The sequence below is a fragment of the Rhinichthys klamathensis genome, unplaced genomic scaffold, assembly GCF_029890125.1.
Source record: "Rhinichthys klamathensis goyatoka isolate OS25496 unplaced genomic scaffold, OSU_Roscu_1.1 h1tg000305l_1, whole genome shotgun sequence".
Classification (NCBI taxonomy): Eukaryota; Metazoa; Chordata; class Actinopteri; order Cypriniformes; family Leuciscidae; genus Rhinichthys; species Rhinichthys klamathensis.
The window spans coordinates 622,998-635,056 of record NW_026606824.1 but is presented as its reverse complement, the minus strand read 5'-3'; the positions used below and the strand labels follow the sequence as shown (position 1 = coordinate 635,056).

Sequence of the window (12,059 nt, the reverse complement as noted above, 5' to 3'; positions counted from 1 at the left end):
CACCTTGCTTTTCCAGTCAGTCATCGTGTCTGCATGTGCTTTAAAGGGAAAAGTACCAAAATTTGAATTCAGCTTGTTTCACCTTAAACGTAAACATTTCATCAAATTTAACTTTTTTGTACATTTATAATGTATAATAATTAGTCACATTTCCAAATATTTAGGACACACCTTCTGTCAATTATACCGATAAAGTGTTTTAGAACATTGTGAAGTTCTAACTTGTTTTTTATTATCAATTTTACAACAGCAAGTGAAAGCTGAGAAAAGGGAGGTCTGATAGTTTATCTTTGCTGTGACGGTGCAAAAATGTATTCGTTAAGCTCGTGAACGGCTTGGGGGAATGGCTTGTGTTGGAAACCCCTGAGTTTAGAGAAATGCTATTCATAGTAATGTTTCAGTCTGTAGTACTGCGCTGTTTCTGTCTTTGTTGGTGTGTTTCCATTTACATCCATTTTACAGATCAGGTTCAGGTTGTCGTGTTTTTCCAGATATTGTCATGGTTTTCCAGACTCTTCTTCTGGTATTTGCTTTATAAATTACATTATGATATACGTTGTATAACAAATCCATGTAATTGTCACTTTGTCATTCATTTATTATAGTCTGTAGGCCTACTATATTGTATTTTAAGCTCCATATGTTTTAAAGTCACCACGAAATGCATTTTTTTCTGAATGTGATGTTATCCTGTTCAAACAGTGTGGGGGCATAAATAAATAACATCCTTCAGTTTACATGCAAATGTAGGCTGTTTACTTTGAGTGACTTTTTGAATCAAAACCATAATAATTGTGGCCCTACATGGTGTCTGTCTGATTGAAAGGAGAAAATTAAAAAGACAATTGGGCAAACTGGCATATAATCCTGCTATACACAAAGCAATAGGATTTGATATTATGTTGATTAAATGTTAAACAAGTGATTTAATTTAAGTTGAACAAATATTGATTTTTATGTCCATCTTGATATAGGCCTACTTTTCATCGTTGAAATAACATTATTTCAGGGTGCAAACCTGATGAAGAATCAATGTTAAATTTCAACATTATTCAATGATAATTTGGTTGATGCTTGTTTAGTGTTGGTCTATCTACGCCAATTGTCATAAGAATTCAAATTCAAATTCTCATAATATTCCATATCATTAATAACAACAATTACACAAATGATCAATTATTGAATGATTTTAAATAAAATTATTTGTTAAAAATCACACACAAAAAAGGAAGCTTCCACCACGGAATAATTTTTTTTTGTTTTTTTTTTAAAGGTAGGCTATTTGTGGCTTTTTATCTCAAAATTCTAATTATTGTTTATACAATTGCGAGTTTATATCTCATAAATCCCACTTTCTTCTCAGAATTGCAAGACAAATTAAAGATATGACTTCTGAATTGCGAGAAAGACAGAAATGTTAAAATATAAGTCGCAATTACCTTTTTTTTACAGGCTTCCATAGAAAACCTATTGTAGTAAACGGCCAAATTAACTGGGTCATTATTTAGTGAAGAAAAGAGAAATGACTGTATCTCTGGCAAACTGCTGCTCGTGAATGTGTGCTCAGCGGAAGGGGAAATAGTTCCTGTCCTGCACAACTACTCGCCGACATTTCATTATTTTAATTCCACCACTTGTGATATGCACTCATTTCATGCTAAACAATGATTAAAATAACCACTTTGAAATTTACATCGTTATCATTAAATGAGGGTATTTGGAAATACCCTCGAGTATTTACGTCAGTATCAGTATTACTATTTGAAGATCCATCCGCCAATCCCAACTGAAATCTAGTAACTAACTAACTTACACACACACAATCAGCTACTCAAACGCGGCAGCTGCAGTCCGAATGAACGTGAGCCTGTCTTAAACTTAAAATCAATCTGCTAATTATTTGGTGAGGATCAAACAAGACTTTACTCTGGAAAATCCTCGATAGTTGTTCGCGTCCTGACTGAAAATGAAGGCTAGGCTTCATTCTGGCGCTGACTCGCGCCCTCAAAGTTGCTCAAAAAGCGATGAGGACGGAACAAATCAATGTATCATTGTCAAGCTGGAAGAAGAAGATCCAGAAACTGAGATGGATCTGAGTATATTCGCTCCTGTCGAGTCCGATAACTCAAATGATGATGATGATGATGATGATGATGATGAACTCTCCTGCTCATCCAGAGCTTCTACATGGAGCAGAAGAAACATCCGAGAGCGAGGTTTGGCTTGTTTGACCTACATCTGATTCTTTAAAATCTTGTATCTCTCTGTCTGCCTACATATCAAATCTAAAGACATTATAGTACAAGGTTTTAAAGAAAACAATTGCTTTATGCTAGCATATCTTCTTCACTTTTCTGAGCCATTTTGCAATAGTGTTCTGGTGATTTTTTTTTTTGGTAACGTTAAGTTACCGTTAACTTAGATGAAGTCAGTTCTCCTCAAATTCACACATGTGTAACTCAGCTAACGGTAGTTCATCACATTAACCATGTCAAACACTAATTTTTAACAACCACAACGTGTCACACTTACTATACAACACTATATTGTTTTATCACTTAGAACCCAACACATTTCCTTTAAATGTTTTGCTCCAACTTTTTTTATATAGCCTAAATGTCATATGGTTTATTTCGTATCTAATGCAGAGTAACATTAAGTAACTTATCTGTGTATGGACAGATTTGTGTCAGTTACATATTTTCCTCACTGTCTGTCTCAGAAAACCAGGAGGATTATGCGCCCCTGAAACAGTCTCCCAGGAGGAGTTTAAAAGGACACCATGAGAGCAAACAAACCTTTCTGGATGAGCAGGGCCCAAAACAGAGTCCTGACTGTAGTGCCGCACACGGGGTATTGTGCCACAGCCCTCCTTCTCTCTTTCATGAAAAGTTTAGCAGTTAATAAATGGAAAAATAACTAAGCCAGATGCTCATATCATTACATTCATAGTGATTAAATTGTCATAATTTATGGGTCATTCGTTTCTACAGAGCCCCTGAGGGGACATAGAGATTGAAAAAATAATAATAATAATAGGAGATGGGAGGAAACATATAATGCTTTTGCATTCACTCCCAAAATGTCTTTTTGGGACTTTGATGTCCCAAAAACAGCAGTCTTTTTTCTGTTGTTTTAAAGGGTTAGTTCATCCAAAAATTTAAATTCTGTCAGTAATTACTCACCCTCGTGTCGTTCCAACCCCGTAAGACTTTCGTTCATCTTCGGAACACAAATGAAGTTCTTTTTGATGAAATCCGAGAGGTTTAAGAACCAGCCATAGGCAGCAATGTCATTGCAACTTTCAAGGCCCAGAAATGTAGTGAAAACATCATTAAAATATCTTCATTTGTGTTCCGAAGATGAACGAAGGGTTTGGAACGACATGAGGGCGAGTAATTACTGACAGAAACTTCATTTTTGGGAGAACTAACCCTTTAATATAAAAAAATGTATGAAATTTGGTATTACTTGATGATAGTATTTCCACGTCAACTAGCAGCAGCAGCAGTATCATTTAATCGACTAGTCTCGCACATCCCTAGTAGAGAGAGTGTGTGCACATGGTTGCCAGATTGCTTTTATTCAACAAAAACAGAGAATTTGGTAAAGTTTTTATTTTTTACAAACTACATTTTAGTCTTATCTTTTTTAATCAATGATATTGCATGTTGCAATAGTCAGTTATTGTTTAATGACATTGGTGTTGTCTCATCATCATCTCGTCTTAGTTATGGAATAAAATGTCATCAACGTACAATTTTTTATTTATTTTTGTCATAGATTTCAGTAACAAAATTAATTACAGGGAAGAAATTTGAATTGGTTTGGAACAACATGAGGATGAGTAAGAGTAAACATCTTTTAACTTGGAGAATCAGATCATTTGTTTTGCTCATGCCAGTAATGATCATTCTCTTCCAAAGGACATGAACGTAGGACTCCCTTCTGAGGAGCACACATTTTACCAAGCTGTGCCTCCGTGTGATTCGGCCAGAGGTCCTGTAGAGATGTCTGGACTGAACATGGCAATCAGCCCTTTAGCTGCCATGGAGCCTCCAGTATTTCCAAATGCACCAGAACAGGTTTGAGTCTCATAATAAGTGTTGATGTTGACACTACTTACTTACGTTCATGCAAGTGCCCATTCTATGCATAACTTACCCAATTCACCAATAAACTGTTACACAGATCAAGGTCAGTTTCCTTTTTCATTAACGTCCGAATTGTCTTCTAAACCAGAGCAAATCTGCTGTCGGGGAGGACCAGCAGAATATGCTGCTTGAGGTCCTGAACTATTGTAGGGTAAGAGCTTCTGTTTTCAACTTTATAACGCATTCAGAATCTAGGTCTTTTTAATTCATCTCATCTGTTTGTTGTCTTTCAGTTCCTGCATGCAGCAGTGCAGAGGCTTGAACAGAAGATTGACATACAGATGTCAAATGAGGTGCTGTAGACCTTTTAACCTCAGTGATCCAGGGCTTGACAATAAGGATGACCAAGGGCTAGCTGACAGAACTGCCACTTGCCCAATTCATGCTGCCAATTATGTTAGTCCAGAGGTCTTCAACCCTCCTGCTCACCCACTGTCCTGAAGAGTTCAGGTCCGACCCTAATCAAAGGGTCTGTTTACACCTGGTCACCTCATGCGTCTTTACTGATCGGATACTGATCTGATTTATTAAAACGGTTCCATTCACACTTGGCAGCATAAATGTGTCTCCGCAAAACAGATATTAATCCGATATTCAATTCCTGTTCTATATGTAAAATGAATGGAGTTCACATCAACGAAAGCTACCGATATGAGCTGCATTTTATTTATCAGCTAATTTCAAGATCAAAGACAATAGGAGAGAGAGCGGCATCAGCACTGGTAAGATCATAGTCTCACTACTTCTAACAGATACTCTACTGGTCTGCAGTAGTGCTGTCACATCTGGCTATAACACGCTCTCACTAGTTTATTTTTTATCATTTTGGGAGGAGTAAAACTGACACATGTGCTTTCAACAACCAGATACCTTTACACTTGTCTGGTTTAGACCAGACCACCTCCTGAAGTGGTTTGAGCGATCGGATTTAAGTGACCAGGTGTAAAAAGCGTTAAACACTTCTGAACCAGCTCTTCATGATGGCTTGAACATTGCAGAGCGGTGTGCTGAAGCAGGTTGGGAATAAACTTTGCAGGACAGTGGATCCACAGGAGCAGGGTTGAAGACCTTTGTGTTAGAGGGTTTTACAACTGCTATCGCACAATATGAGCCCTTAAAAAGCTAAAATATTAGATGTGTATTGTGATATAATTTTTATATTTAGCAAAATAAATCACGTTTTAGTTTAAAAAGATGATGCTATAAATGTTTAATTTTTGCCCCAGGCCCTGTAAAAGCGTCACCAGAGCAAATTAAAATGAACTTCTGCAGCGACTAGGCCAGCAGAAAAAAAAATCAGATTGTCGAGCCCTGAGACTGACCATATCTATATTTTACTGATGCACTCAATGACAGCATGCCTGTACAGACCTTTTATGTGAGATTTTTGAATCTTGTCGAATCTTTTGTCTTTTCCTAAAGCCGTCTTATGTAAGGAGCTCAGCAAGACTGAAGAATGCTTCAAAGGTTCGTATGTAAACCATTTACCACTGTGTGTTGTTGTTGATGTGTCACTCTTATGCACAGTTGAGGGATTTCATTCGGTCTCACCTAAATCAATTTTGCGTCCTGCATGGGGTTAGCCTGGTTAAAACCAGACCATTCTCAGTTGTAACTGAGTTATGGTCTGGCAAAGCTTCATAGACAAATCATTTCCAGAGGGGCGTCACCAACGGACATAGCTCAAATGCCTCTGGGCGCAATTGGATAGACCTAAAACCAATCAGAGCGATGAAGGAGATGACGTATGCAGAGCGACGTTCGTCTGTTATAGAACAACTCAGTTTGAATAAACGAGCACACACTGATTAGCTACTTGCTCTACGTTTATTTAAAATTAACAGTAAGACAACTAGAAGTGAATGTGCTTTCTATTAAATAAATCACACACAGTAAACAAAACCTTAAAGGAGTCATAATGTGCAATTTTCACTTTTCCATGAGAATCAATGTATGTTATGATTGACTAACGATTATACATTGGCCGGGAAGCCGATATTCAAAAGTGAAGCGTTTGTTTACCCCAGGGTTCTTAAACTAGCCAACGTGCACGCGCACTCAAATACGAGATTTAATTTCTCCCCCGACTTGACGTCAAGACGGGGCCGGATATACCATATATGGACACCGCAGAGGAGGCCCGCCCTGCCCCTCTCCCCATCATATTCAGTCAAGAAAGATGCAGAAACGTAGTGCACACGTGAGTTGCTCTGTGGTTGACTGTCATAATCCACATTCTAATGTTTTTTCTTTACCCAAAACTGACCAAACTACAAGGGACAAGTGGGTGAAATTTATTTTTAATGACGCTGTTCCAACAACCATCTCAACTTGCTCAACGTTAGGTGTCTGCGCTAAACATTTCACAAAAGAATCTTTTACAAATTTGGGGCAATATCAGGCGAAGTTGGCAATTATGAAGTTTTCCCTCAGTGATAAACAGACTAGAAAATGATACAGCTATTATTTAATATAATCGGAAATAATATAACAATGACAACATATCATTGTATTGATTTTTTTATATAATAGATAAGGATAGATACATTTAAAAAACAGTCAAGAATTAATAAACATAAAGAAAAACATAACGTTACATGTCTGCAGATGAAATTTATTAAATATCTAAAAAAACACAACGTCAAAAAAGGCAAAAACAACACATTATAGCAAACGTTAATCTCTATAACCACTGTAAGCTGAAAATAAAGTAGACTACATCTCCGTTAATGTAATCTACATTAAATTAAAGCTAAACTTATGTGGGAGAAAATAGCAAAAAACCTTTTCAGCTCGTTACTGATGTTAATGTATGTCTCAGTCAAAAAAATGGTCTTTACCATTCAGAGACATGTTGATGTAGACGTCCTTCAATTGACTGTTGTTCCTCTTCCGTTTCCAGCTCTGGTTCAGAGTCTGGCTCAAACATATACGGTTGAATCCCGTAGGTCGCGGCCAGGTCGGGTTCATTAACAACTTGCGCCATGATCTCTTTTTGGAATGATATGCTGAAGTTACCTGCGGTGTCAAGCCGCCCCCTCCTTCCTGCCACCAATCAACGCGCCCCTCATTTGCATTATTAAAATGACCGTCCACGACAGCCAAAACCTCGCATCAGATCTCGCGAGACAATAATGCATTCAGAAATAAGGGTCAAACGAGCTCTGTTTATTTTTTTCCAATTTTTCTTTTTTTGGAAGGGCATGAAATGACTATAATAGAGCGTGGGTATCAAAGTTAATACTACATTATGACTCCTTTAACAAAAAAAACTTTTGCAATGAACTTTGCAATTTAGACGCGCAAACTGGGTGCCGGTGCGGTGAGAGTGACACGTGCATGCTCGGGCAGATTCGGCTTGAGGTCGTTCATCCTCGGACGCAGCGCTGTTACAAAAAAAAGCCGTGCACACAGCCAGGCGAAATGGGGTCTTGCGCACCGAACGCATCATTTTTGCCGCGCGCACCTTCGCGCTCGTGCGGACGCGTCGAGTATAAACAAGGCTTTACTCCGCCTCCGTTTCCCTCATAAGCTGATATTAGTATTTAAACATTCTCTATGATACAATTTTTTTGTGAATTCTTTTTTAATAACATGGTTTTGGCGTTTATAGAGTTCTAATGACGGTGTTCAACTATAACCGTCACACCCCTAGTTCCGTCGCTGTGCTGTCGTCATCGTGTAAAGCCCGCCCCAACGTTTCTGATTGGTGCCGTGATTTCGACGGATTGGAAATGGGCTTGAATGAGCTCTTTGCCAGACTAACTTGCAAAGCAAATCTAAATTTGCCGGAAGTTGTCTGGGTTTTCCCAGGCTATCATGGGGTGGGCGATATGGCAAAGATATCATAAATGATTTTTTTGGGAAAATCACGATTTTATCACAATTCTTTTTTTTCTCTCTTTTTTTTCTTTATTTATTTCGAGCAATATATAATTACACATGACAAGGCAATACGAAGTATTTTGATTAATCTATACAAGCCTTTAAATTCATCATACTTTCATCAAACTTTAACAAATAATTCCATCTATTGCTCGAAACGGAGTGGGTAGAAGTCAAACTTATAACTATTATCACGATTCTTTCTCATGTTGGTTTTTACTATTTTACAAGTGACTGAGCATTACAGCCAAACTAATGTCCCTATTTTAAAAACAAAGCCTTGGGTAACAAAATATAAAATAAAAAGGAATGCAGACATTTAGGCCAAAGTGGCGAAGACAAAAATCTTTGTCATTATTTTCTTTGTTATTAAAAAATAAGAACAAAGATGCACATTACACAAACACAACTTAATATAAATGAATCGCATAAACACATCAGAGATGCTTCTCTCTTCTGTATGTGCAGTACAAGAAATCACAGGGAAGATTGCAGGAGCCTTGACTCGTGTCATAAACTACTCCTATTTTCTTTGAAATATGCGACCTGCTGACAGTGGCTCTGATTTTTGGCAACCGACTGCAATTCGAGACAAAAATCTGTGCAAAAGTCATGTAGTGTATTCTAGTCTTTATTTGGATCCGTTTGTTCGTCTCAACATTAGAGCGTAAAAAGGATGTATCTCCTAGTACATAAATACTTGGGTCAAAAATGCACAATCCTGATACTTTTTAATATAATCATCAACCAAAATTCCTGTATTTTGGAGCAGGACCTTAGAGCATGTATCAGGTCTCCATCCTGCCTCTCACATTGGCAAAATTTAGACCCAGTCGGAATAACCTGCTTGGTTATTCAAAAGGACTTTTTTGGGGATACTCACCAAGAGTGTTTTTGTCATTAATTTTAGCTGATAATGTGTCCCACATCTCTCAGAGACAGGCGTCTCCACCTGTTGAAGATGGACAGGTGTCCAGCTCTTTGGCCCAGCATCTTGGTCCGGCAGTCCAGACAAACCCATGGTGGATCCCTCCTTGGAAGCGAGGGCCGGACAGGACGGGTCTCCAGCAAGCTGACGACAACAGCCTTCAGTCGGGCAAGCCTCTTGGTGCGGGACGAGGCAGAGGCAGAGGCCGGGGCAGGGGACGGGGGCGTGGACGTGGACGTCGGGGACGCTATAATGGATCCCAGCGCCAATCTCAAACTCCTGATCCTGCTTTACTCGCGTTAAAGCCATTCGGAGACGAGACAACAGATGATCCACAGCCATCCCAGATAGTGAAGAAAAGCTCTTCGTGCAACACGGGCCCAATGCATCAGCAGCAAAGAGAGAACGGCTTGGCTCCGGTGGATGAGGAGAAAGTTAAATTGGAGAAGATGCCCAACAATAAAGAGGCCACACTTCAGGTTCAGGAGGACCCCAAAGGTAGGATATGGACTTGACAGTATGATGTGATTACTTGGTGGGCAGTGTGTCATGATAGGGTATTGAGGTCCATGACAAATAAGACTGTTTGAGATGATACAAGGTAATTATCTTTTTTTTTAAATGTCATCTTAGAAGTCATGTTGGCTTATGCTCAAAAAAGATTCCATTTTCAACAAAAGTATTGATTTACTTTTAATGATATAGCTGGCCTTCACTGATAATTTGCAGTTAAACGCAAGTAGTTGACAGCTTTTCTTCCGTGTTGTGACATGGATTATCAGAATAAAATGTAGAACTAAACGTTCCAAACTAAACTCCCTTTGTGAAAGCACATTAAATATTAAGCAAACTGTGAAAGTTGATTGATTAACACCATTCACTCCAAACTTCTGATAACTGATCTCTATATTTAGATCTATTATTTGAGATGTATATTATAGATGAATGTGTAGATGGATCACATTTAACTCCCCTTCCACTTATGTATCGCCTGAACAGGGGTTCTCAAACCTTTTGGGGCCAGGGACCCAGGCAATGTTCCCTCTATGCTGTACAGGTCAGGTATAAAGAATATTTTTGCTCAGGTGGCGAAAAATGTCCACCCAATAGAAAAAAGTTTTGCTCAGCAAGAAAAAAAATTAGAGGGAACATTGCCCACAGGGTAGAACATTTTCCATGATTTCACATGATTATAACAGTGAATAAACCCAAAGTGAATGTGGGTGGGAGTAATGAACACAGTATGCTCGTTTTATTGACAAAAATCTGTAAATATAAAAGTAAATGCGCACTTTTCAATAATATATAATTTTATGGACAATAAGTTGCAGCTGATTAGTCGCACTGGGTCAAACGCAAGTTGTTCAGAGGAAAAACAACAACAACAAAAAACATTCAATTAAGATTACATTCAAAAATACTTGTAGCACAGACATGAAAAAATGTCTATAAAAACGTAAGTGTCTATTTTTTGGACATTAAATGCATTATACAAGTTATTTTGGAATATAAGCAGCATGTTTTAATTTAGATGATACAAAAATGCTAAATATAGTCTATTTAGTCTGGTAGACCTACAGCAGATTACTTTGCGGACCCCCTCTGGCTATCAGTGGCTGGTCTAGAGGTTTCCCACTTGTAAATATCAGTTTGCTCAATCATTCGCATGCTCAGAATTCGTAATAACGATATTTCCGACTGCTTGAAGGGCACTACACACTAAATTAAAATGTATGCCAAACTGTTGCTTATACTCACATTTTTTACTTAAATATAAAAATAACAAAAAGTTCCTTCAATAACTTCAGTTTAAGTGCCAATCTTGTAAGAAATTGATTAGTGAATGGCCTTTTTCCCTCAGTAATGATCGGGAGCGGCTTGCGTAAAGTGTGGATCCCATTGTCCGTGTACAAGGAGGTGTTTAAGGAGGTGGAGCCGCAGAAGGCTGTGGAGCCGGTGCTTCACGCTCTCTTCCCCATCAGCACACTGTCCTGCAGTGCGGTCACAGGCAACCCCGCAAAGGGCATCCAGCAACTCGACCCTAACAAAATAGAAGCCCTTCGAGGTAAGTGCAGTCCCTTCGAGTTTCGTTTTTCTCCATGAAACGCTCAGTAATATGAGATGCTTATCCAGAAATATTTGTTTATCGACTTCAAATTAAATATTAATCTGTAGATTGTTTTTTTTTATGTGCAAAGTCATGTTGTGTGCAAAAAAGTATCAAGGTAAAGATTTTAATTTAGCATGGCAATGATGAATTAAAAAAATATGATAGACTTTTTATGCATAAACGTTTTTTTCCAGGAGAGCTTATTTCCAAACTTGAATTTGTGCACCATTAGCATTTCTAAATGGAAATGAAAAATATATATACACTTTGTATGTTTCAGAGTTCCTGGCTGAGATGTACCCACAGTTTGATGTCGGCGTGAGGGGTGTGTCATGGGCACAGTGTCTTGGAGTGATCAACAACATCACCAAAAACCTCAAGAAAAGAACTGAAAAAACATCATATCTGCCAAAGGAGGTGCGTTTATCCATCATGCCGGCTGGGACTTATTTTACCTACATAATATACTCTCGTTCAGTAGTTTAAGGGGCAAAACACATGTTTAAAACAGTGCTTCTGTGCTTTATTTCAGGTTGAAGGAGACACAAAAAATGACCCTTCATACTCACGAGGGTCTGTTTTGTGTTGTAATCCCGATACACACATACTTCATTTCAATTAATCATCTGAACTCTTGAACTCTAGAACTTTAGTTCAGAACTGAAGTGCAACAGCTGTGTTTCTCTTTTCTATGGCTGCTATGTTTCTAAGGAAAGAGAAGTTTTGAATACATAATATATTAACATTTTTGTTCTTAATAAATCCATATATTAACACTTTTTTTTTTGTTCATACACCTGTATATTTTTTACATTGCCAAATAAAGTTTTTTTTTTCAGATCTGTTGAAAATGATCTTATTAAAGTAACAACCAGTATAAATCACAACTGAAATTAAATACTAGTCACACATTCTAGAAGAACCACCAGTAACAGCAACTAGCTAGACTTGTTTTGACAAGTCACTCTTCACAAACACCTCT

At 38.0% G+C, this 12,059-nt stretch overlaps 2 protein-coding genes across 2 annotated transcripts; both read left to right on the top strand.

Moving 5' to 3' along the window:
* The first annotated feature begins 1,818 nt into the window (after window positions 1-1,818).
* On the top strand, window positions 1,819-5,643 carry LOC130104200 (uncharacterized). Its single transcript, XM_056270668.1, has 6 exons — window positions 1,819-2,216; window positions 2,723-2,853; window positions 3,927-4,085; window positions 4,243-4,305; window positions 4,388-4,447; window positions 5,577-5,643. Exons 1-6 carry the CDS (start codon window positions 1,967-1,969, stop codon window positions 5,631-5,633), a joined length of 720 nt encoding a protein of 239 aa, XP_056126643.1. The 5' UTR covers window positions 1,819-1,966; the 3' UTR covers window positions 5,634-5,643.
* A 3,179-nt stretch (window positions 5,644-8,822) lies between these two features.
* On the top strand, window positions 8,823-11,699 carry si:zfos-905g2.1 (uncharacterized). Its single transcript, XM_056270706.1, has 4 exons — window positions 8,823-9,465; window positions 10,829-11,032; window positions 11,358-11,494; window positions 11,610-11,699. Exons 1-4 carry the CDS (start codon window positions 8,823-8,825, stop codon window positions 11,697-11,699), a joined length of 1,074 nt encoding a protein of 357 aa, XP_056126681.1.
* The last annotated feature ends 360 nt before the right edge of the window (window positions 11,700-12,059 follow it).